This window comes from Leopardus geoffroyi, chromosome B3 (assembly GCF_018350155.1).
Source record: "Leopardus geoffroyi isolate Oge1 chromosome B3, O.geoffroyi_Oge1_pat1.0, whole genome shotgun sequence".
NCBI classification, from domain to species: Eukaryota; Metazoa; Chordata; class Mammalia; order Carnivora; family Felidae; genus Leopardus; species Leopardus geoffroyi.
Window position 1 is genome coordinate 102,030,736 of NC_059337.1, and position 24,769 is coordinate 102,055,504.

Here is a 24,769-nt window from a genome sequence, read left to right on the forward strand (position 1 = left end):
CTCACTGGGGTTACAAGGAACAGAGTCGTGCTCGCTCAAGTTGCATGGGTTTATGGAAGTTTATTCTAAGAATGGACCATGAAGTAGAGGAGCTAGGTACTGAGGAGGCAGCCTCCTGGGCAATGCTGTGTCTCACCAGGACGATATCCCCAAGCAGACCACACAGATTCTTTGTCTTGCTGGGAGTTTAAATGTGACACTCAGCCACAGAGGGCAAGGCCACTTTCCCACTAAAGGGAAAGCAGTAAACAGAACCCAGGAGTACGTGGGATCTCAAAGTAAGGCAAAACCATAAATAACACAAGTTATGAGTAGACCAAAACCATGTCTAAGCAGAAGTAAAGTAACCTCTCCCTCCCACAGGCACTGCTTCCTTTCCTAAACAAGAATGGGGAAAGTATTCAAACTCTATAATAGTCAACAGTCCAAATGTTCACTGCTTGGTTGGTACTTGTTTCTACTGTTACTGATACTACCTCCTAGGCCAACCTCATTCGTCGTGAAACATCACAGAACCTGACGCTGGGAGTCTAGGAATGCCACTGGCTTGGAAAACACGGGGGAGGGGGGAAGCCACCCTTTGCAGATATGACATAGTAAACCTTGGTGCCTGGAGGTGCTATTCAGCTAGCACTGAGCGCCAGTCCCAAAGGCTTCTTCTACATGTGGTAACTGAGCCAGATAATGAGTGCCGGGGTATGTTTTTTTCATTTGTTAATCTTTGAATTTTATACTCTTTCGTGGTTAATCTTTAAATTGTACACTTTAAAAATCTTTATGCATTTTTGCATTTTATAATTTTTTTAAGTAAAAAGTCCATAATTATTTTAATGTTTATTTTTGAGACAGCAAGTGGGGGAGGGGCAAAGAGAGAAAAGGAAAGAGGATCTGATGTGGGGCTCAAACTCACAAACTGTGAAATCATGACCTGAGCTGAAGTCTGACACTCAACTGACTGAACCACCCAGGGGCCCCAAAAGTTCAAATTTTTTAATTTTTTAATGTTTTATTCATATCTGAGAAAGAGAGAGAGAGAGAGAGAGAGAGAGAGAAAGTACAAGCGGCAGAGAGGCAGAGAGAGAGAGGGAAACAATATGAAGCAGGCTCCAGGCTCTGAGCTGTCAACACAGAACCCAATGCCAGGCTCAAACTCACGAGTAGTGAGATCATGACCTGAGCTGAAGCCGGTTGCTTAACCGACTGAGCCACCCAAGCGCCCCAAAATTTCATAATTTTTAAAAAACCTATTTCCCGCCAGTTCTATTGGAGTAGCTCCATTCTGTTTCTCACAAAAGGTCGCAGGCTAGTAGAACAGTAATGAAGTTCCACTTATGACCTCCAACATTACACGGAGTCTCACCTTCGGAAGCCTGAGGCACATGCCAGCCCTGCCGCGTCCCACCCTACAATGTCCTGGGCTGTTTGGACTAGTGTGGGCAGGGCTGAAGGAAACTAACGAGGGAAGGGGCAGGACACTGGGGCTTGCGGTGGCCAGGAGCCACTACCACCCCCAGGCCTAATGGGTTGTAAAGGGAACTTAATCTGAATTTGTAATGTGAGAGTGGCTATGAGGCAGGAAGGGGCAAACATGGGCCATGGGTATAGGATTTGGTTTTGAGCAAGCCAAAGCTGTGAAATGGAGAAGAGATTAGCAGAGTCAATGGCCAGGTGGTTCAACCGCAGGACCAATGGGACTAGAAAGGGAGGTACTTTATTACCCTAATGGCAGAAGATCAACAAACTTCTGCATTTGAAGTGAAAACCAGAAAACTTGGTCTGTGTAGCTGAAGCTAGGTGCTTCCATTTCCCCAGGCCATATTCCAATTTCAGTGAAGCTCAGTTGTACAGCCATCCCTAGGTCAAGCTCTTCACTACCATGAGTAACCTCACGATTAATCTCACGACCAGAGATGGATTAAACTGAATACCCGGAAATTTCAACAAGCAATGTGTGCTACCAATATGAGAAAGACTATACCACCTCACTGAGAAATATAAAAGACATAGCTAAAAGATTTTCCTTAACTGAAGTTTTAAAAGATGTCATTTTTTCCCAAATTAATTTATATTACCACGATTGTAATCAACATCCCAAGGAGATTTGGAACTAAATTATTTTAAAGGTTACTTAAAGAATACATGAAAATACCAAATAAATATTTGAAAACAAAGAAAGGTGTATATATATATATATATATATATATATATATATATATATATATACACACACACACACACACACAAATAAATAAATAAATAAACATACACACACACACACACATATATATATATATATATATATATATATATATTACATCTTATAAACCTGCAGTAATTAAGTATGATTGAGATACAAAAATCATCAAACATTATCAGTACATTAGAATAATTGCTCCAGAAAAAGACCAAACTCCATGTAAGAACTGAACACTTTCTTTAATGTTTATTTATTTTTGAGAGAGAGAGAGAGACAGAGAGAGATAGAGAGAGTGTGCAGGGAAGGGGCAGAGAAGAGAGGGAGACACAGAATTCGAAGCAGGCTCCAGGTTCTGAGCTGTCAGCAGAGAGCTCGACTCGGGGCCTGAAATCACAAACCGTGAGATCATGACCTGAGCCAAAGTCAGATGCTTAATTGACTGAGCCACCCAGGTGCCCCAAGGATTGAACACTTTCTAAAAGAAGCATCCCAAATTATCAGGAAAAAATATTTTTAGATGTGTTAAGCTTTGTTGAGGTATGTTTAATAATTTAAATTCTTTTTTATACCATATAATTAGGTCAATGCATGGCTAACCATAAAATGGTAAGAAAACACATAAGGTTGTCAAATCTTTGGCCATGAGTGTAGTTTTTAAACCAAAAAACAGTGAGCTATGGGGCGTTGGATGGCTCAGTTGGTTAAGCATCCAGCTCTTGATTTCAGCTCAGGTCGTGATCTCATGGTTCATGGTATATAGTCCCATGTTGGGCTCTGTGCTGTTAGCTTGGGATTCTCTTTCTCCCTCTCCCTATGCCCCCGCTTACACATGGGCACTCTCTCTCTCGAAATAAATAAACTTAAAAAAAAAAACTTAAAAAAAATAACCCTCAAAAATAATCCACAGCATGGAAAAATTCTTTTGAACAAAAATATCTTTAGCAGTAATTTTGGAAACATCCAAAATATCTAACAAGAGAACTGTTGAGTACACTATGATATATGCACTCAAAAAAATATTATGAAACTAACTACATTTATTAATAGTTTTTTAAATGAAGAATATATATATTATTTACAAAAATTGGATAATACCATATACAATTATCTCCTATACATAGGAATGGATTGAAAGGAAACTAACATATATTAAAATGTTTTTTTCTAGTTTTATTGAGATATTATTGACATATAACATGTAAGATTAAGGTGTACAGTCTGATGATTTGACCCTTGAAAAACACGGAAGTTAGGGACACTGACCTACCGCATAGTTGAAAATACATGAATAACTTTTGAGTCCCCAAAAACTTAACTACTGATAGCCTACTGTTGACTAGACACCTTACCAATAACACCAACAGTTGATTAACACATATTGTATGTGTATTATACACTGTATTCTTACAATAAAGTAAACAAGAGAAAATATTGGAAAATCATAAGAGAAAATACATTTGTAATACTGTACTGTATAAAAAAAACCCCACATATAAATGGACCCATACAGTTTAAACCCGTGCTATTCATTTAAAAAAATTTTTTTTCAACGTTTATTTATTTTTGGGACAGAGAGAGACAGAGCATGAACAGGGGAGGGGCAGAGACAGAGGGAGCCACAGAATCGGAAACAGGCTCCAGGCTCTGAGCCACCAGCCCAGAGCCTGACGCGGGGCTCGAACTCACGGAACGCGAGATCGTGACCTGGCTGAAGTCGGACGCTTAACCGACTGCGCCACCCAGGCGCCCCAAAACCCGTGCTATTCAAAGATCAACTGCAGTATTTTTTTTCACGTGTTTATAAAATATTTAACTGTAGTGATGCTGTTAGCTGCCTATTCCAAGATAAAAGACCTTTGTTGAAATATAAAGTGTTTATAAAATATTTTAAGGACTCTGAAGAAGTTTTGTTTTCCTTACTTAACTGTTAGATCTTACTAATAAAATTTGTATAGCTTTTAAACATATAACTGAAAAATTTAAACCAACAGGTGGGGTGGAAGAGAAAGTTGAGGTAAATCTCTCAGAATAAGAACAAAAAATATAAAGAGATGAATAATAGAAAAGATAAGAAAATTAGAGAGTCAGAGCAAGTAGTCCACCATCCAAACCAGTAAGAGTGCTAGGAGGGAGCAAAAATATGGAGGCTACCAAATAAATAATGGGAAAAAATTGTTCTTTGAATTGAAGAATGTGAATCTCCAGATTCAAATAGTCCATCAAATATCTACCACAATGAATGAAACCAAATCCACACCGAATCACATCATGGAGACATTGCACAATATCGTAACTAGGGAGAAGATCCCAAAGGAAAAACATAACTTACAAACACAATTGGAGTCAGACTGACATCAGACTTCTTAACAGCATGTTGCAACTAGAAGGTGGAGGAGCAATGCCCTTAAAATTTTGAGGGAAGATAATTTCCACCCTAGAATTTCAACCCGGGAAAGGGGATAGATAATTCGAGAAGGATTTGATAAAGGGCTAAAACTACAGAGTGAGAAGAGATACCACAGTCTTAAAAACTCTGTGTTCCCATCCCGAAGTCCATGGAAGGAAGGAAGGTAGTGGTTACCAGGATTCAGAAAGAGAAGACTGTCTTGAGTAGGTAAGTGACTTTCAATGGAGGGCCATAGCCTGCCGAGGCCCTAATGTTGTGATTGAGGGAATAAATACCTGTCTTCTCTTTCCATCCTCCCTAGAGATTGGTTGACCTCCAGCAGAAACCTGAGGGCAAGGGAGCCAGCTGATGTAGTTCCTAAAGGTTGGCCTCCTGGGGACAGAGACCAGAGTGAAGGGTGGAGACTGACAGGTTCCGGAGAGACAATCAGAGAATATCTGTCACAGCAGCTGAACCACCAATCAATTGTGATGACGGAGTAAAAACATTTTCTGAAATATGAAAACTCTCCTCCCATGTACCATGAGCTTCAGCAAAATGAGTTAATAAGGTAGGGAATACATGAGACCCAACCAAGTGGTTCCAGCTAAGAAGCTTCAGAACAAAATGCTCATGCCTATAGAGCATCCAATACAGATTTTAGAAGAAGGATGGAAGGTGGGGAAGGAGGTCTCTAAGAAGGGGGGGAGGGAAGGGGGGAACTGATAGATTTTTTTTTTCCACTGAGAGTTATTTAACTACAAGTTACTTAAATGTACGTAATTTCGACTCTCCTTTCATACTTGAAATCTTTTGGAACTGACAGGTTTTATTTGTTGAAGCATTTGAAAGAATTGCTAGGCATTTGACTAATCTGTTAGAGGTGTTCAGGAAAAAAACAATAACTACATTGAAAACTAAGAAAATGGGGGGGGGGGATCATTATTAATCCAAGTAAAACAGAAGTTATAGAAAGAGTAATCATGAAGAAACCCTAAAAAGCCATCCAAAGATGCAAAAGATGACTTCTAGGAAAGAATCAGCATTTGAATGCTTGCCCTATTCTTGGAACTCAGGGCCAATCAGTGTTAAATAGAGAAGCAGTGACATCCAAAAGAACCACAACCTTCTTTTACCAACAACATGTGCATGCACAAAAAGGAAATCAATCCAGGAGGCTAGTCTTCTCACCAGGAGCAGGCACAGAAGCTAACGTCTTCTCCCTCCCCTCTCCCACACCAGGGGGATAAGTGCCAGTGGCAGAACAAGAGAACAGGACTTGAGGGCAAGTATTTCCTCCTACCTTCCCCAAAGCCACAAATTCAGCGTGTGCTGAAGGAGAGAAGAGGTTTCATTCAAGTACAAGATTGGATTTTTAAAATGAATCTGAACTGAATCTTAGTAATAGAAAGAGGAGGGACTTATAACAATCAGCCTGAAATATGATGGAAATAGATCACCAAGGAAGCTTTTTAACCGAGGAAAAAAAGAGGTTTGATGGGGAACAGAGGTAGCAATTTTTGAAAAACACCTCCCAATTTTTTTTTACACAAGTACTTTTAAGATTCCCTATTCAGACCAGTTACATAAATTAGAAAACTATCAGATGGTGGTAAGTGCTAGGCAGAGAATTAGAGCAGATGTAAAAAAAAGAAAAGAAAAAAAGGAAAAAAAACCAGATGTGATATGATGGTGACTGTGTCGCTACCTTAGGATGAATGATCAGGGAAAGTCTCTGTGAGAGGCAACATTTAAGCTCAGTTCAGAATAAAGAAGCCAGTCAAAGGAATATGGAGGAGGTGAGTGCAGAGAAGGGAGAGTGGGCAATCTTCCCAGGAAGAAGCTACAGCTAGTGAGAATGCCTGAGCATGGTGTGTTTGACAAATAAAAATAGGCCCAGTATGGCTTGGGTGTAGTGCGCTAGGAGAATAGGACAAAATGAGACCAGAGAACCATGCAGGGGCCAGATGTGAGAGCTGACACTGATGACAGAGGAAGCAAACTGTACCCTCCCTGATGGCAGCAAGGCAAAGAGGCATGTTTCTTGTGGGCTGAGGAAGGGAGCTGAAAAGGACACAACTCAAGATGTCTATCTGGAGAAGCAGGGCGCCTATGCCAGAGTTGACTACCAGAAGCTAAGACCTGGGAGGGACAGTGGTAAAGCCACTAGCCATAGAAGACATGACCCATGTCAAGGGACTTCTAGCCAAAGTCCTCAATGGGAATTGGCAAAGAGCTCACAGAAGCATTCAATGGAGAAACAGAATTGGTATTTGACATTGGCCGCACCCCAGAAGGCCCCAACTCTGATTACATTTGTACCAGGTTAATGAGTCTTTTTTTGCTCCCTTAAGTTGCACCCCTCCACTAATCCCAGAGGGCCCAGAGACAACTAGGGAGTGGGGGAGCAAAGCAGGACAACGAGGAACAGACCACACCCCATCCCCACAGTGGGTTCTCAGCCTGAAATGGACTTGATGAAAGTAGAGGCTAGGAAAGACAGATGAGGGAGGGAGATTTTTTTTGGTTGTTATTATTTTGGTTCTTTTTTTAAGTTTATTTATTTTGAAAGAGAGAGAGAGCAGGAGAGCACAAGCAGGGGTGGGGTAGAGAGGACAGACAGAACCCAAGCAGGCTCCTTGCCATCAGCGCCATCAGCACAGAGCCTGATGCAGGGCTGAAACTCACCAACTGCAAGATCGTGATCTGAGCTGAGATCAAGAGTCGGACGTTTAACCAACTGCACCACCCAGGTGCCCCGATGGAGGGAGCTTTAAAGGAAGTAAGACATTGACATTTTTGACATTAGACTAGACTGGAATTTTTATTACCTGAAAAAAATGAGTTACAGGGTGCCTGGGTGACTCAGTCTGTTAAACGTTGGACTCTTGATCTCTGCTCAGATCATGATCTCATGATTCATGAAATCAAGACCCATGTGGGGCTCTGCACTGACAGTGTGGAGCCTACTTAAGATTCTCTCTCCCCCTCTGCCTCTCTCCCTTTTTCTCATTCTCTCAAAATAAATAAACTTAAAAAAAAAAGAATATAATTCCATAATTCTTTAGGGTTCCCAGAAAAGCTGTGGGGCCAGAGGATTCCTCCTACAGAGAAACCGATAACCAAAAACATCACAATGGATTTCTTGGGGCAGATGTTTTTGTCCTTTTGCTTGTTTGTATTTTTTTTAATGTTTATTTTTGAGAGATAGCGAGAGACAAACAGACCACAAGTGGGGGAGAGGCAGAGAGAGAGGGTGACACAGAATCTGAAGTAGGCTCCAGGCTCTGAACTGTCAGCACAGAGTCTGACGTGGGGCTTGAACTCATGAGCTGTGAGATCATGACCTGAGCTGAATCGAACGCTCAACCAACTAAGCTACCCAGGCACCCTGCTTGTTTGTATTTTCTAATTTTTCTCTAATGGTACTGGTTTTTTTAATTTTTTGACAGAGAAAGCATGCGCATGCACGTGGGGGGGGGAGGGGCAGAAGGAGAGAGAGAGAGAGAGAGAGAGGGAGAGAATCTTAAGCAGGCTCCACACTCAGCAGAGCCTGATGTAGGGCCTGGTCTCACCATGGTGAGATCACAACCTGAGCCGAAATCAAGAGTCAAACACTTAACTGACTGAGACACCCAGGCGCCCTTCTCTAATGATACTGGTTTAATAAAAGTTTTGTGTTTTATTTTCCTAAAGAAGTTACTGTATTTAGTTTGACAAATAGACTTCACAGTTCAAATGACATTTGAGATCATTATTGAAGATTGCTATTTTTGACAGGCAGCAGCAGCATGTGGAGGGTGCTGGTAGGGGATGTGGCCCAGAGCATGTGCCCAAGAAAGAAGGGTGTTCCATTAGGCTGGAGTGTAAATGTAGGGAATCGTGGTAGGTGAAACCAGAGGTTGTGCTAGAATTAGGTACCTTTGCATGCAAGTAAACAAAATAAGTAATGGAGGGCTTCTGATAGGGGTAGAACCCAGAAAAACCTGACCAACCAACCAACCCTCAGAAAGAGGGGGCTCTGGGGGCACCCAGGTGGCTAGGCTGGTTAAGCATCCGACTTCGGCTCAGGTCACGATCTCATGGTTTGTGGGTTTGAGCCCCACATCGGGCTCTGTGCTGACAGCTCAGAGCCTGGAGCCTGCTTCAGATTCTGTGTCTCCCTCTCTCTGCCCCTCCCCTGCTCACACTCTTTCTCTCAAAAATAAACATTAAAAAAAAGAAAGAAAAGAAAGAACGCCCTCTGCCACTACAATCATTTTAGCATCAGACCAAGTTTTAGAAATTTTTATAATCTTGTTACATTCTCCTTCACCCATCCTATTTTTGCCAAGTGATTCCTGTTTATTTTGCCTTTCAGTTTTTCCAGAGAAAGTAAACTGAATCTGTGTGGCTCATGCAAAGACCACAACTGAGCCAGGCAGGTAAAAGTAACTCTAAAAGGCAGGGGAGGTGAGAAAAAAAAAGAAAAGCCAGAAGCCTTTTCATGTTAACATTTTATTTAAACCAGTACAAGCACCATGCTTAACAGAAGACTGTCCAAAATAAACATGCAATATGAACTAGCAGAGACTGAAATCACAGCTTAAGAAGTTGTGCCAGTTGTTGATTTTGTTAAATGATGACAGGGAACTGTTAAAGTTCACAAGACTAAACCATTAATGTTTCAAGCCTCCTGAATGGACCATCTAGATCAGTGGGAACTGCCCTGGCAAGTTAGTGATCTCAAACAATATTCAAGTAATATACATGTATGAACTATATTCCAAAAAGCAAGAAAACACAGTTTCTATCACAACCTTAACATAGTTGTTTTGAATATTAACAGGAACATGGTCACGGATTTGAAATGTCAAATGGCATAACAAGAAACAAATTTCTCAAGAATATTCAACTTGGGACCATTGATGTTAAGTGGCCTATAAGATTTACATTCTTCCAGAAATACAAAATGAGATTTGTCCAGAAATGTTTGAGACACTTCTTCACATAAGTTGTAAAGGCTCAAATTCTGTAGATTCCAGTATTATCAGTCTATTGAACAAACAGGGAAAGCAACCGTACTAAGAATTTTTGAATTGATAGAATACAAGTTACTCTCTACTTCCACCAAATATCAGCATTTAAACTCTTATGAAAATATCTATTCATCACTAGTCCACATTATGGATTAATGACATTGCTCAGGTTTTAAAGGAGTCCAAACATTTTTTTAAGTATACCTTCCTTACTATCTATATACGTGGGGAATAAAGACAGCCAAATTTAATTTGGCAATAAACTCCTCTAACTGGAAATTTTTAAAGTGTTGGACCAAGATACAGTTTATGGCTACATGTGACTCCTGAAAATAGGAGATAAAAGGGGACAGAAAAGTGCTGACAGACATTTTGCTACAAAGATTATTTAGTAATGATAATAAAAAATTTAGCAACACCCTCTTAAACAAGAGTATGTTTAACTGCACTAGGCATTTGGTAAACTTTTTAGAAACAGACAATTTGAACATTTATTTTAGAAGTCAATTAAACAAAAACAGTCTAACAACCTCTCTCCTAACATGATTGCTTCAATACCAGAATGAAGTGACTACTACTCAAAATGACATTTTGGAATTTCAGCATAGTAACCTGAGAACAGTTTTCTTCATCTGTCAGTTATGCTGCCACAAAAACCATACTAAACACATGCTAGAATTACTAGTTGGCTCTATCATTACATTGGATGCTATGCAGAGCTTATTATGCAAGGCCAACAATTTCAAAACTAATGCTGACTTAGAAGACCATGAAGGAGGTTCCCAGGAAAAAAAGCTGATGCCAACAGGGTAAGATTAAGATATGAATGAGAATAGCTGCACCAGAAAGCTATGGAATGTAAAAACTGCAATTGTCAAATCTGGAGTTACTTTTTGAGAGAAGGCAGAAAAAGAGAGCAAATAGAAATATACTTGAAAAGAACAATGCAAAAATTTGATTAGATGGAAAGGAAATTTATATAAAAGTCTGAGAACACCCTGGAGCATACAATTTAGAAGTCTCCCTAGAGGACAGAGGGAGTAAAAACACATTCTACTGCTTCCCAGTCTTACTTACTGTCTTGTAAAATACAGGTTATAGACAAGGAATCAAACAAGGTCAAAAAAGCATGATTTATCATAGCTCTTTGCCCCTGTTAGAGAACAGGGGAACTCAGTTCTGTTTATGGAGGTCAGTGAGGACTTTCAGTTTAAAAAAAACAAAAACAGGCAAGACAAAAAAGGAACCTCATTAAAAAATACATTCTTGCAGCACTAGTTTCTCTTATTGCTGCAAACCAGGTGAAACGAAATCTCATTTCCTTCATTTAAAAACATTAAAAACACTCTCCATTCACTTGGGTTACATCTGCATTTCTACAGAATTAGAAGCATTATTCTCCAATATCAAAATAGCTGTTTAAAGAATTCATAAACTTCCTGGGTAAAGTTCGTTCTCTCTCTCTCTCTCTCTCTCTCTCTCTCTCTCTCTCTCTCTCTCCAGAAATTGGAATAGAGAATCTTTCCCATTCGATAACCAAAACAAATGCCCACTCTAGCACTTCCTCATCTCCAACTAACTTCCTATTGCTTCCTGTTTTTTAGATTAGTGAAGCCAAACAGCACTGGCAACAGAAGATTCAATATTGTGGAAATTCCAACTATCTTCACCTCTTTATTAAAGTTGGCACAGAAACCTCAAAAAGAAAATGCAAAGAATGGATGAATGGAAAATACGCCAACATAAAAAAAATGCCTTTCTAGTTTTGAAATGACTAAGACATTCTTAATATAAGAATCTGCTCACCAAATTTTATTAGTCTTTAGAGTCTCAACACTGTTTGTCAAATTAAGTTCAACACTTACTTACATGTTGTTAAAGTACACTACATATTAGAATCCTTGCTTCATGCCAAAGATGCCAACAAGACTGACGTACAGTTTAGAATATCTTCTGACATTTAGGATAGAAGATGCAATTTCTATTGATGTGTTAATGTTATTAACTCTGGCCAAGGTTTTAAGATAAATAATTTTTCCTATGGCACGAAACTAATCATAAGTATACCCAAAGTTACAACTCTCGACTGCCATATATTCACCAATGCAAGCAGATAGTTGGAATTTTAAAAATATGAAGTTGATTTTATTACAAATTTCAGATAAACACATTTAGAAAATTGTTTTACTTGGACCCTTTACAAAAGTATTAATTTCACCAAATCTGGAATACTGGCAGTGTAAAAGTCTTAAACTAACTTTAAAGCTAACAAATCAAAGGCACAGTATTAACACACTTAAAGTAACTAGTGTTCACAGGACAACACTGAGAGGTGCTTTATAATTTAAGTGTTATCAACCTAGATCCAAAACTATCTAGCTATGACACAACCAGGAATGAAGCCCTTGATTAGTTCCAACCTATCAATTTCCAAGACTAAGATGCTATTTTCTATTAAGAAGAAAACCTAATAGTCATAACTATTATAACATCTAACTCCCAGACCTTAAGAATGAACGGCTGATGAACAAAGTTTCTGGACTTGATTAAAAAGATACAGGAAACCAGAGAAGGCATGAACTGATGAAAAATGTACTTGTAATGTAGATTATACTACAGTAAATTACTTTTCATGGCTCAAAATTGGGTCATTCAAGTCTTTTACCCCAAATTAATTTCAAAGATTTGACAAGTGATAATACGCTATTTTCATATATAAACTGCTAATATCCAGTATTTGTCAAAAGGAGGCAACTGTTGTCTATCACAATCTAATACCCACTTTCCAATAGTGTCTGTAAATAGTAACAAATTCTGAACCATAAGTTATAGAAATTAGTCACAAGAGTGCAAAAAGTCCCTGGAGAGAAGTAGTCCACCTAACAATTACAAATATAAGGAAACACTTTACAAAGTTTCATTACTATGAAGATGATTTCCCCTTTGTTCAAACTTTGAACAAACGAAGAATTTTTCTTTACTGCAGGAAACAAACTGTAAGTAACAGTGCATTTTTAGGCATAAGTATTTATGTCTGGTTCCAGTACGGTCAGGTTAATACATAAATACTTTAGAAACACAGAAGTTCACATTAGTGGAAAAATCCAAGTTTCTCACGTAACCATTCTTCAGTTAGGTCTTCGGTGTTTCTTATTTCAAATACCTTAAGAAAAAAACCTTACGTCATACTTTAACACTCTCAAAAATATATATATATGTGAGTGTTGAATATCAAATTCTCCTTCCTTTCATTCATGTTGGTCATGACTTATCTATGTAAATTAGATATACCTTTACTTTTTTTATTTTTTATTTTTTAAAGTAATCTACACTCAACATGGGGCTTGAACGTAACACCCGTGAGATCAAGAGTCACACGCTCTACCAACTGAGCCAGCCAGGTGCCCCAACCTTTACTTTTTTAAAATGCTAAGTACTAAGTTACCAAAGTTTAGCAATCAAGATGGCATAAAACCAAAACTCTCTTAAAAGCACAAATCTACAAATATTCTAAAAGAACAGTTCTGTACATCTTACCCACTAGAAGAGATACCCCAAGTATACACCACTAAAATCAATCAATTAGTTAGGAACTGGAAGAACATAAACTGGTCTTCCATAGTTGGAGGAAATACAAGCTGTAAAATGTTTTGATAAGGACGCACTACAGGCCCAGAGCCACAAATCTCTGTACACACACAGGCTGGGGAAGTATAATGGCTATAAAGAAACAATGTAATAGAGCAGAAAGGATGGGATTGAGGCCAGATGTGGGTTTGAATCCTAGCTCTGTCATTTACTATTATGCAACCTTGGGCCAGTCTTTCATCTTCTGAAACTCAATTTTCCCACCTACAGAACAGGAATATCACCATCAACCTCACAGTGTCGTGGTGAGGATTCAATGTGATTATTTGTAAAAGTCACTTATAAATTGTAATGCCTTAATTCCAGCACTTTAGGGTGTGTGTGAGATTAGAACAGAAATGAGGCTGTCCTTCCTAATCACCCACCCCTTAGATCAACTCCAGGGTGTTCCTATGGTACAAATGAGAAAAAGTAGGGTCTATGGGGCTGTCAATGACAATCACATGGGCTAAAGGTAAAAGCAAGGGGGAATGAAAGACATCTCCTGGATTGATGATTAAACACCTAAGGAGAAAACACTGATGCTGTTCTTAAAATAAAACCTGAAAGGAAATGTTATTTAATATTATTTCAATGATGTAATGGTCCATTTCAAAACCTTAAAAGTACACACTTTTACAACTCAAACTAATACGTGGAAGTTAAATAAAGTTCAAGAACAGGTATCTCTCTTACCATTAAACTTCAAAAAATGCCATAAAACAATGGGGACAGTGGAGGCATAAGGACAGTGTCTCGTATAAAACAGAATGTTCTAGTTTCATAAAGCTAGTAAGTATTCTTAACAATTTAACTTTAGACTTGGGAACAAGATAGTTAACTGCATAATGTGGAATTTGTTTCATTTAGGCTATGAGAAACTTCAATACTTACTTTTATCTACTAGAAACTACATTACAGAAGATAAAAAAACTCTCAATAGATTGAAAAGTTGCAGTGGCCTTTCTAAAGCTGCCTATATTTTGAATGTGATTTCTTCTAATTAACTTGTAATTTCCATTCAAAAAACACACTTTGATTAATGACTTGTATCATTCTTTTTTCAAACAATAAAACTCTCTAAGTTCACTGCTCTGTTCTAAATAACTTTCACCTGCATAAAAAATACTTAACTCTTCAGATTACTTTAGCTATTGCTCTAAGGGAAAAATACTATCTCAATAAGCAAGTAAAATACAAATACCACCTTGGTTAGTTCAGCTGTTTGGACTAACTTATTCTTACTCCCAGCATACATCATCTGTTGTTCAGGCTTACATCCTGGAAAAGAGATTAGTATAGACATGAGACTTAGAAATTTAAAAAGTGATGAGTTTTCACTTTTTACTTTCAAAAAATGACACATTTAGGATATTATTATGCTATTGAGTTTACAACAAACTTCAGTCTCAGTGTGTACGGGTGTATTTCGAGAGTCTTACATTGCATATTGCCTGCACAAAGCCATAGCTAAATGACAAACAAGGCTGCAGGTCAACAAAAATAAATGAGGCTACATCTCTGTAGATCTTTTACAACCTCGTAAATACTTAAGAACTTTTCAGCACTATTTTAATTTTGACATTAAATATCAAGGTCAATTTTATGGATGCCTAACATATATAGGTTTGGGGATGGTAATGGATCAGTGTGGGGAGATGCACCCTGGACAAAAGTTACTATTTTAAGTGCTAAGTAAAGGATACAAATAGTAAAGTTTAGAGTTCAGAATTGGGGGCATAATGGTGACAGTACTGGGAATTCTGGTGATAATGGATATACCCTGAATAACAATAAGCCACTTTAGTATCTAATGTAAGCTACTCTGAAACTATTCTCAAGATTGTAAGCGTTATCACCAGTAACTACTATTTTACACATAAACACAAATATATATCATGATTATACATGAAGTTCATGTACTCACACACAAAACTAAAACAGAAAATGTATGCTGGTATTTTAAAATGTCACTACGTTTCATATTCCTTAAATGTGACTAATGAATTACACTTCTAGAAATGTATCCTAAGAAAACAACTTCTTTCTAAGGATGAATTCATGTGCACATGCACACATACCTCTATTTAGGTTAAGTCAACACTTTACATCTTTAAAACAAGCATAAAATTTGTCTTATATAATAATGGTTTAATTAGATCAGGACAAAATATACTATATAAAGGAATTCACTCACCAACAGGACTGGAGAAAATAAAGCACAGAGGATATGAAACTCTTCCATCATCATGTTGGTATTTATAACTATACACAATGAAGGTTTTTCTCAAGTTAAAGAAACTAAAATTATTGCTCTATTTGAGACAAGTATCTACCGACAAAGTTCTGAAAGAAATATACACCTGGGGAGCTAGTGAGTGGTAAATTTCTCTCTTATCCATTTGGGCCATACCTTTATTATCATTATCTTTCCATAAAAATATACACGAGCCCCAAAGTTAAGTTATTAAATCATATTATCTCTCAAAAATAAATTTATTAAAAGTGTAGATTTAGTATGGAGGTTTTCTTTCTAAATTTTTATTGTAACCACATAATAGAAGGAATTTTTTTTTTTTTTTTCAACGTTTATTTATTTTTGGGACAGAGAGAGACAGAGCATGAACGGGGGAGGGGCAGAGAGAGAGGGAGACACAGAATCGGAAGCAGGCTCCAGGCTCTGAGCCATCAGCCCAGAGCCCGACGCGGGGCTCGAACTCACGGACCGCGAGATCGTGACCTGGCTGAAGTCGGACGCTTAACCGATGCGCCACCCAGGCGCCCCTAGAAGGAATTTTTTAAAAAGGAAATAATTCATCCCACTAGTACATCAACTTCCCATTTTTCTTAGTCCAATATGTGCATACATTTTTTTTTTTAGAGAGACACAGAGAGAGAGAGAGAGAGAGAGAAAGAAAGAGAGAGAGAGAGAGAGAGGAAACATAAGTGGGGGAGGGGTAGAGAGAGTGGGGGACAGAGGATCCAAAGTGGGTTCTGGGCTGACAGCAGACAGCCTGATGCAGGGCTCAAACTCACGAACCCTGCTATCACGACCTGAGCTGAAGTCGGACACTTAACCGACTGAGCAACCTAGGTGCCCCGTGCATACATGTTTTGATTGTAATCATGGTGTAGGAGAAAATTTTGTAAAATATAGGTCTTTTAAAAATTGAACAAACCAACTTCGTAAATAAAATTCTGACCACTAAAGGAAACAAATCTTTTTAAAGCACCAAGAAAAGGATATCGAGGTTGTCGTTCAGGCAGTTCATCTTTAAGTTCATCCGGTGAAATACCCTAGCGCCATAAAGAAAAAAACTTTTTAAACATTTTCTTACCCATAATACCTTAAGTATATACCAAGTACCCATCTATTAACAGATATAACTTATACCAAGTACCCATTCTATTAACAGATATAACTTCATAACCACATCCCACAACATAAAATTTTAGGTTACTATGTTGTATATAAGCTGAGATTCCTAAACCCTCAAGCCAATGAAAGCCCACACCAGCCCACTCAGTTTAGTTCCACTTATTATCTAAATAGCCGTGTTCATGTTTCAGCTGTCAAGAAATTCTGAATAAAATAGGCCACTCCTCAAAGGAGCGTCTGATTTGGAGAGAGAAAAGTTAATTTTTTTTCAGTCTAAATTAGTTACTTAATTTGACAAACTAAACGCTTAGGTTATAGCATTTTAGATTTTAATTACTGGCCGAACAAGTTAGAAGTTATAAAGTTAACTGAGTTTTTACTGGACGTGTAGCCCTATCTTCGACCACTTACTACATTGGTTTCATTAATGTTTTAAAGAATGTGATTAAATTAGCAAGACAATGTGCTACATAATAATTAGCACATGCTTTTCATGCATAATGAGCATGTATTTAGACTCATTTTAAAAGGACACGTAACTAACACCGCATCTTTCAGGCAACAGTAATTGCTTAACTATAAAACTGTACTTAGCTGATTAAACAAACCTCAAGCTCTTCATCCAGTACCACCAGGCGTTTATCCTTATCAATCTTCACTAAAATAAAAATACAGTATAAGTAAACTGTGATTCTAATGTGACCTTGATCTACCCAACCCACAGAGTCTCAGTCCTTTTTCTGGCATCTAAAATTAAAACATTAAGAAACACAAACATAAAACTCATTTGCAGTTTAGTTTATGGTCTAATTAGCTAGCTGTGCTTTTCAACCAGTCAGCATTTAAAGGCTTTTACCCACAATTCTCATCACCTAATTTGCTTATTTAGAATTTTACATCAACTCCTTACATTTCCTGTGTATCTGAAGAATTTTGTAACTCAAATGCAACTTCCTTGATAATAAAAAAAGGTCTGAAAGGGTGACTATAAAGGAGCGTGGTCTATGTAGCACGGTCAGAACTGCAAAGGAAAAGTGGACCAGGGGTTAGGATAGAACCACCACTAGATTTCCAGCTTCTCCAGAGTCCAGATTTCACAGCGTAGTATGATTATTCTGACAGGAAGAATTACCAAACAGCAGTGATATCTATATGCAAATATATGTAACATAACCTGAAGCCAAATTGAAAAATGTTTGGATTGGGGCGCCTGGGTGGCGCAGTCGGTTAGGCGTCCGACTTCAGCCAGGTCACGATCTCGCAGTCTGGGAGTTCGAGCCCCGCGTCAGGCTCTGGGCTGATGGCTCAGAGCCTGGAGCCTGTTTCCGATTCTGTGTCTCCCTCTCTCTCTGCCCCTCCCCCGTTCATGCTCTGTCTCTCTCTGTCCCAAAAATAAATAAACGTTGAAAAAAAAAAATTAAAAAAAAAAAAAAAAGAAAAATGTTTGGATAATCTATGCCTTTATACTTTTCCATTACTCTGAAATGTTGGCCAGTTTTCGTTTGTAATAACTTCATAGTAAATTCTGTAAGATACAGTAAGATCTGAAATAGCTTTATCTTTTGCAGCAAAATGGCACTGACATGAATGTTCACTTTTAAGAACTGTATGCCTACGTTGTAGTATTTATTTGTAATAGAACCAACATTCGTGACAAGTTGTCACTGCCTTGTTAATTCACATCTGCTGGATGCCTCTCTATTAAGCATAGTTATAGAGTTCTACACTGTTACCCCCCCGCCCTTCCTTCATCCTCCTAAATCATCACCCACATCTTAAATATTACTTAAGAATATAAAAGAAATCTGCATAACATCAGCTACAGCTCACAGCAGAAGAGGCTATATGCAAATCATTCTTTCCATTGTCAGAAGTTGGTAACACTTAAAAGTACTCTCCATGAAACTGGGGTTCAAGTCTAGAATTGAAATAAGGCCCCAAATCACTTTGAAGACAATGCTGAACATTTTACCATTTTAGGTGCAGGCAAAGGTTTCTGGCTGAGATTGAATGACCAGGAAATTTTTAGTCTCCTGAGAAGTTAAAGGATGGAGCTGGATGGGTCACTACCATGACCAGGTGACTAAGATCATCTTCTCCAGAGCTGTGTAGGCAGCTGAGGAGGGAGGCAGGACACTCCACCTCTGTTCTATGATAACAAATATTACTTATTTTCTAAAGTGATCTAAAAGCAAGGGGGAAGATTAAAACAGGAGGAGGCGGGGCGCCTGGGTGGCTCAGTCGGTTAAGCGGCCGACTTTGGCTCAGGTCATGATCTCGCAGTCCGTGAGTTCGAGCCCTGCGTCGGGCTCTGTGCTGACAGCTCAGAGCCTGGAGCCTGTTTCAGATTCTGTGTCTCCCTCTCTCTGACCCTCCCCCGTTCATGCTCTGTCTCTCTGTCTCAAAAATAAATAAACGTTAAAAATAAATAAATAAAATAAAACAGGAGGAGGCATATTATTTCCTAAAGTCTCAGTTTATTCAATGTAGCTATAAGATAAAAATCAACAAAGACCATGTAACTGAGGCAATCACTTTTAGCTTACTTATGATGGCAGCATTGTTTGTTTCTTTGCGAAAACGAAACTTTCTCAGCTTTTCCACTAAATCTTCGGCAACATCACAAACCACCAAAGACTCACTCTAGAAAAGAAAAAGAAAAAAAAAATGTATAAAATGCCATGACTTCAATACATGTACATGTGAAAGTTATAAAACTTAATACCTTTAAAAACATACTGACATCTACATGTCACAATTAAGTGAACTAACATGAAACACCTGAACACTTAGAGCTTTTAAATCTACCAACCTTTATCTACATTAATCATACACATTTGCTCATCTAATATGTAGGCTATGCCTTAACTTTCTCTTTGGCTAATAAATATCTCAAAGAACTAGATATAATAATGTGCAATTTCATCAGAACCAGAGAAGGGAAGAATACAGGAAAAGTCAAGGATCACTGCTGTTAGAAAATACATTTTTGCACTATGCAGGAAGAACAGGAAAAATCATCTTTATTGTACTTAGAATTAATAAGACCTTGGTTCATTTTTGTGTCTCACAACTGTGAAAAAATACAAATAAACAAAAGTAAGAAAAGTAAGTCACAAGAGTAAATACCAATACCATTTTATATCTTAACTAAATTACTGTGGGGATTAAAAAAAGAAGTTATTAAGAATTATGAAAGCGGGGCACCTGACTGGCTCAGTCTGCAGAGCATGCAGCTCGTCTCAGGGTCTTGAGTCTGAACCTCACATTGGGTGTAGAGAATTATGAATTCTTAAAAAAAAAAAGAATTATGAAAGCAAAACTAGATGAAACAAATATAAACTATACTAAAAGAACCTTTTACAATTATGAAAAAATGTTAGAGATTCTTCTCCAGAAATCTGGCAAGGAAATGACCTAAAGCACTCTTCTTTTAGTAATGCAAATGTATTACTGATTGAAAGCACAAGGAAAGAAATCTTTTTTTTCCCCTTTCTTAATGTGTAAAACTTTGAACACAGAAAAGGAGAGAGAATAGTATAGTGGAACCCTATGCACCTATATCAGTTTCAAACATTATCAACACATAGTCGATCTTATTGCATCAAAACCCTCCATACTGCCCTCCATGGAAGTCACACAACAAAGGCCCAAAGTCATTTCAACTGTATATATTTTAGTACGTATCATTAAAATGACAGTATGTGCCATTAAGAATACAAGGATAATAACAATATCTCACCTTAAAAAACCTAACCATAATTCCAGTCTCAAATAATCAAATAGAATTCGAATTCCCCACATTGTTTTTCCCCCCCAACAGGTCTGATTGAGTCAGGTACCAAAAGAAGGTCCACATTCTTTGATCTTTTCAAACATGTTTCCCTTTCCTTCAAGAAAATTAGAACATTTAAGAGACCAATGCTAAATACATGTCTCATTATAACCCAAAAAGTTGAAGGCTTCCAATTTTAAGTTAAAATACAAATTTAATAAAAGCCTACTTTTTTGACCCCAGGTTGGGTAAATGAGGGCATAAGTTAAATCAGAAATAGGTATTATTTTAAATTGTCCTTTAATTCAGACCACAGGATATGCTATTTACAATTAGAAAAGATATCCCATCAATAGGTATTGTCCAATAAATAAGGTCCTATCCAATAAATAAGGAGTCAAGTGCATGCATCCTATTAGTTCTCCTTAGAAAAAGAGATGTTAAGTCATAAGGAGCTTCCTGAAGGTAGTATTCGACCATAGTCTATTTTCAAGAAAAATACAGAAGTCAAAAAGTTAGAATTTCCATTCTCTCTTCAACCAAGGGTAGAACCCATTAGCGGAACTAATAAATATTTTAGATTCTTGTTTAGGCAAAGACCACAACTTATCACAAAAGTCTTACCTTCCAGCTCTGACACTCAGAGCTGCTTGTGCAATCCTGACATTCTGAGGATCAGAAACCAAATGAAAATCATGCTGTGGTTTGATTTACAGAGCTTGTTTTGGCATTTTCACCCCTCCCAATACCATAATAAGGCCAAAAATTCCTTCCTACAAGAAAAGGGATGCAGGCTCAGTCAATTCTAATTGCTTACAGTTAGCAGAAGCATTTAAGAGTAAGTATAACACCCTGCAAACAACTCTATGTGGGTAAATATCAATATACAATTAAGTGGAGTGTTGAGCTCAATTGTTCACTTATTGGTTTCTCCATGTAAGAAACATTTAGTGAGTGTAAGCACCACGGTAAGTGCTAGGAATACAATCATATAAAATAAATAAATAATTAATATGGGCTTGCCCTCAGGGAGCTTCTATTACAGTCTAGTAGAAGACAGACCTACATCAAAAGGATCAGGTAAGGGGGCGCCTGGGTGGCTCAGTCGGTTAAGGGTCCGACTTCAGCTCAGGTCATGATCTCGCGGTCCGTGAGGTCAAGCCCCACGTGAGGCTCTGTGCTGACAGCTCAGAGCCTGGAGCTTGTTTCCAATTCTGTGTCTCCCTCTCTCTCTGTCCCTCCCCCGTTCATGCTCTGTCTCTCTCTGTCTCAAAAATAAATAAACGTTAAAAAAAATTTAAAAAAAAAAAAGAAAAAGGATCAGGTAAGAAAATGTGTATCTGTTTGTACCTGTAGTAAGAACTAGACAAGAGAGACACAAGCTGCTATGAGAACTTAGGACCAGGGAAGAACACTATGGTCACAAAAGATCTGCCTCAAAAAGGTATCTGAAGGACCAAAACTGCCTATGCAGAAACCCTTTGATTAAAGTGATCATGGTACATGTAAGATAATGAAAAGCCAGTATGACTCTAGGACAGAGAATGAGCAGGAACATGGTATAAGAAGAGGTTGGTAGGGACTGGACCACATAGGGCCTCATGGGTCATATTTTGGTCTTTATCCTATGAGCAAAGGGAAGTCACTAAGGAGTTTTAAGCAGAGAGGTAATGGGAAACATGATCAGATTTGCATGCAGGAAACAGAGTGCCAAGATGAATAGAGCAAGACTAGTTACTTGGCAAGACTAGTCCAAGTGAGAGATGAAAAGTAGCTTAGATTGATGAGGAACAAGAGAAGTAGGGAAATACTGCTAAGAACAGTTAACACATTATTAAACACTGTGAGAGAAACATGGTGCTATGCCCTTTACATGCACTTCCCCTCATGCTCAAAATAATCCCTTAGGATGAGTTTGTTTTATTATTCTCATTTTGCACAAAACTAAGGTTTGGAGAGGTTAAGTTCCTTCCCCAAAGTTAACACAACTAGTGAAGCCTGATCTCTAGACACTCTCTTAACCACTACAAAGGAGCTAATGCCAGACTGGATATTGGAGGGGTGACTTAGGAAAGAGTTACCGAGATAACTCCAAACTTCTCACTTGTGTAACAGACTAAATTATACCTTTCACTGAGTTGAGGAACACTGAGGAAAAACCAGGTTTGCAACGAAAGAGAATGAGTTCTACTCTGGACAAACTGAGGTGGCTCTGAAGCACCCAAGTGGGGAAAAGCTTCCTAGAAGGTAACTAAATAGTGGGAAATATAGATCTGGACTGGATCTCAGAAGCAAATGTGATACAAATTCACAAGTCATCTGCTTATAGGTAGGAGGTAATTGAAACTATGAATGTAAGAAAAGATGGATAAAGAAAAAAAAAAAAAAAAAACAGAATGGAAACCAAGCATTAGACTGGAGCCTAGAACACCTCCATGTGATGTCCAGGGAAGAACAGTCTGCATGGGACACATATGGACCAACAGTAAAAGAGAAAAACAAGAAGTCAAGGGGAAAGTCTGGGGAAAGCGAAAGCTTCAAAAAGGGGAGAGTAAACTGTCCAGAATGCAGATGAAAGGTCAGTTAAGATGAGAATTCAAGAGTCCCTTGGATTTGGTGACCATGACAAGATCTATTCGAAGGAGATGGGTTGAGAAATGAGTGACAGGTCAGACATAGGGCAGTGGGGAGCTGTGTTTTGTTTCTAATTAAAGAAACGAGCATATTTGAGCATATTTAAACACCCAATAGGAAAGATCCAGAAAAATCCTTGTTAGGCAATTGATTTAATTCTCCACTTTATTTTCAAGCATGGGGTTCAACCCATTTGAGGACGGAAGCTAAAGCCCTTAGAACAAACAAAACTAAAGCATCTGACAGGCACCTTAAGGCTAAAGCATCAAAGCCTTGGGTCAAAGGTTTCCAGCTGCCCTGACTCAAGGAAAGCAAGGATACGGAGAAATCCCGAGCGGCAGGCCAAGGAAGGAGGAGACAGAAGCTAAGGCGAGGCCGAGAGAATGGAATCTGAATTTCCGAATCCTCCCTGAAAAGGCCGCCAGGCGGAAGGTGCTCAGCGCCGGTCTGCCCCTCAGGCCTGGCCCGGGCCCTGGCAAGAAATCGGCGTTTAGGGGAGCCCTTCGCTGAGCCAGACCTCCAGCCCCCTCCGACCCTGCAGTTCAGGAGCTGGCACTCTCCATCCAGAAGGACCCAGGCGAGGGTGACCCAACCCTACTACTGGCCGCACCCCAGTCCCAGGATCCGCTGGGCGGATCGACCCCAGGCCCGGCCGGAGGATGCTGCCTTCAGGCCGGGTGGAAGCGGCTGCGGGCAGAGGCCAAGTCTCTGGCTGTGGGCAAGCGCCAGCAGCCGGGGCGGAAGCGGCCGCCGACCCACCCCAGGCGCTGCCCGCAGAGCCTGGCTCCGGCAAACAGGAGAGCCAGGCTGGCTGGCCCAGCCCTCCGGCCCCCGCCCTCCCCGGCGGCAACTCACCATTTTCCTTCCGGCCGTCAGCAGCCTCTCGCCTTCCTTGGGGCCCCTTTAAGAATGGCACGACGACCTCCTCCCTTCCTGCCCCGGCGCCTGGCAGAGTCTCCCCCACCCATCAACGCGGCCGGGGCGGGCCGGCACGTGACGGCGGACGGCGGGAGGCGCGGCTCAAAATTAGCCGGAACGCGAGCGCCCGCCTGCTCCAGCTCCTGCTCCTGGGAAGGGAGGTTCTGTCTCACTGGGAGTGGGCCACTGTGCTAAAAGGCATTCTTCACATTCAAGCCCGTTCCTTGCTCCCCTTTAACTTTCCTCAAACTCTGACAGCAATTTCTTGGTGACGTGATTACAATCATTTCAATGGCAAATATGTGTGTTGACCAAATTTGAACTCCCTCAAATCTAGGCATGCCTGCCTTTCCTTCCATCCTCTCCAGAACCCCTCCCCAAACCCCTCTCCCCAATCTAGGATTGGTGAATACATTCCTTTTCTCAATCGTGTTTATTTATTTAAGTATAATTGAATAATGATTGTTGTCGACATGGTGTTATGAACCACTGCCTAAGACATTTTAAGAAGTTTCTGTAGGAGTTGAACTGATTGGAGCAAGCTTATTTTTCAACGTGGTGAGAAAAGTGGTTTGGAAGAAGTAAAGTTTGAACTCTAGAATTCATACAGGTGCCTTCAATATAAGAAGCTTCCTGGGGCAGGATATCATGGTGTTTACAGCATAGTGCTAGCATGGTGCCTGGTCCATAAGCGCTCAGATAATATTTGCTGAATGAGTGAAAGAACCAAAGAAAAAGAAAACTCCACAATGGTCCCACCGCCATCTTTCTTCATTAGTACTAAGCTAAATTATTAGAATGTTTAAAGTTTGGGGGGTGCCTGGGTGGCTCAGTC

The 24,769-nt window shown here is 39.3% G+C and overlaps 1 protein-coding gene across 5 annotated transcripts; it reads right to left on the reverse strand.

Annotated features, from left to right (window-relative positions):
- Nucleotides 1–3,346: 3,346 nt before the first annotated feature.
- Nucleotides 3,347–24,009, reverse strand: GMFB (glia maturation factor beta). 5 transcript variants are annotated; one of them, XM_045451016.1, is made up of 8 exons: nt 23,872–24,004; nt 21,007–21,050; nt 19,154–19,250; nt 17,216–17,265; nt 16,476–16,525; nt 15,426–15,508; nt 14,436–14,509; nt 9,065–12,764 (listed from the first exon to the last, which is right to left on the reverse strand). In XM_045451016.1, coding segments are annotated over exons 3-8 (330 nt in total). In that variant the 5' UTR covers nt 19,155–19,250; nt 21,007–21,050; nt 23,872–24,004; the 3' UTR covers nt 9,065–12,692. The 5 variants fall into 5 exon arrangements, with proteins under 5 accessions (XP_045306971.1, XP_045306970.1, XP_045306972.1 ...); XM_045451015.1 differs by lacking the exons at nt 9,065–12,764; nt 21,007–21,050 and adding an exon at nt 3,347–7,354 and having other exon boundaries at nt 23,872–24,005; XM_045451014.1 differs by lacking the exons at nt 9,065–12,764; nt 21,007–21,050 and adding an exon at nt 7,305–7,354 and having other exon boundaries at nt 15,426–15,511; nt 23,872–24,008.
- Between the last annotated feature and the right edge of the window lie 760 nt (nt 24,010–24,769).

What these genes read in the sequence shown, in the direction of transcription:
- GMFB (XM_045451012.1), bottom strand. An exon ending in AAACAATGCTGCCATCATAA is followed by an intron (nt 17,266 to 19,153) that starts GTAAGCTAAAAG and finishes TTTTTATTTTAG; the next exon opens with TGAAGATTGATAAGGATAAA. An exon ending in TATTTTCTCCAGTCCTGTTG is followed by an intron (nt 14,510 to 15,425) that starts GTGAGTGAATTC and finishes TCTCTTTTCCAG; the next exon opens with GATGTAAGCCTGAACAACAG.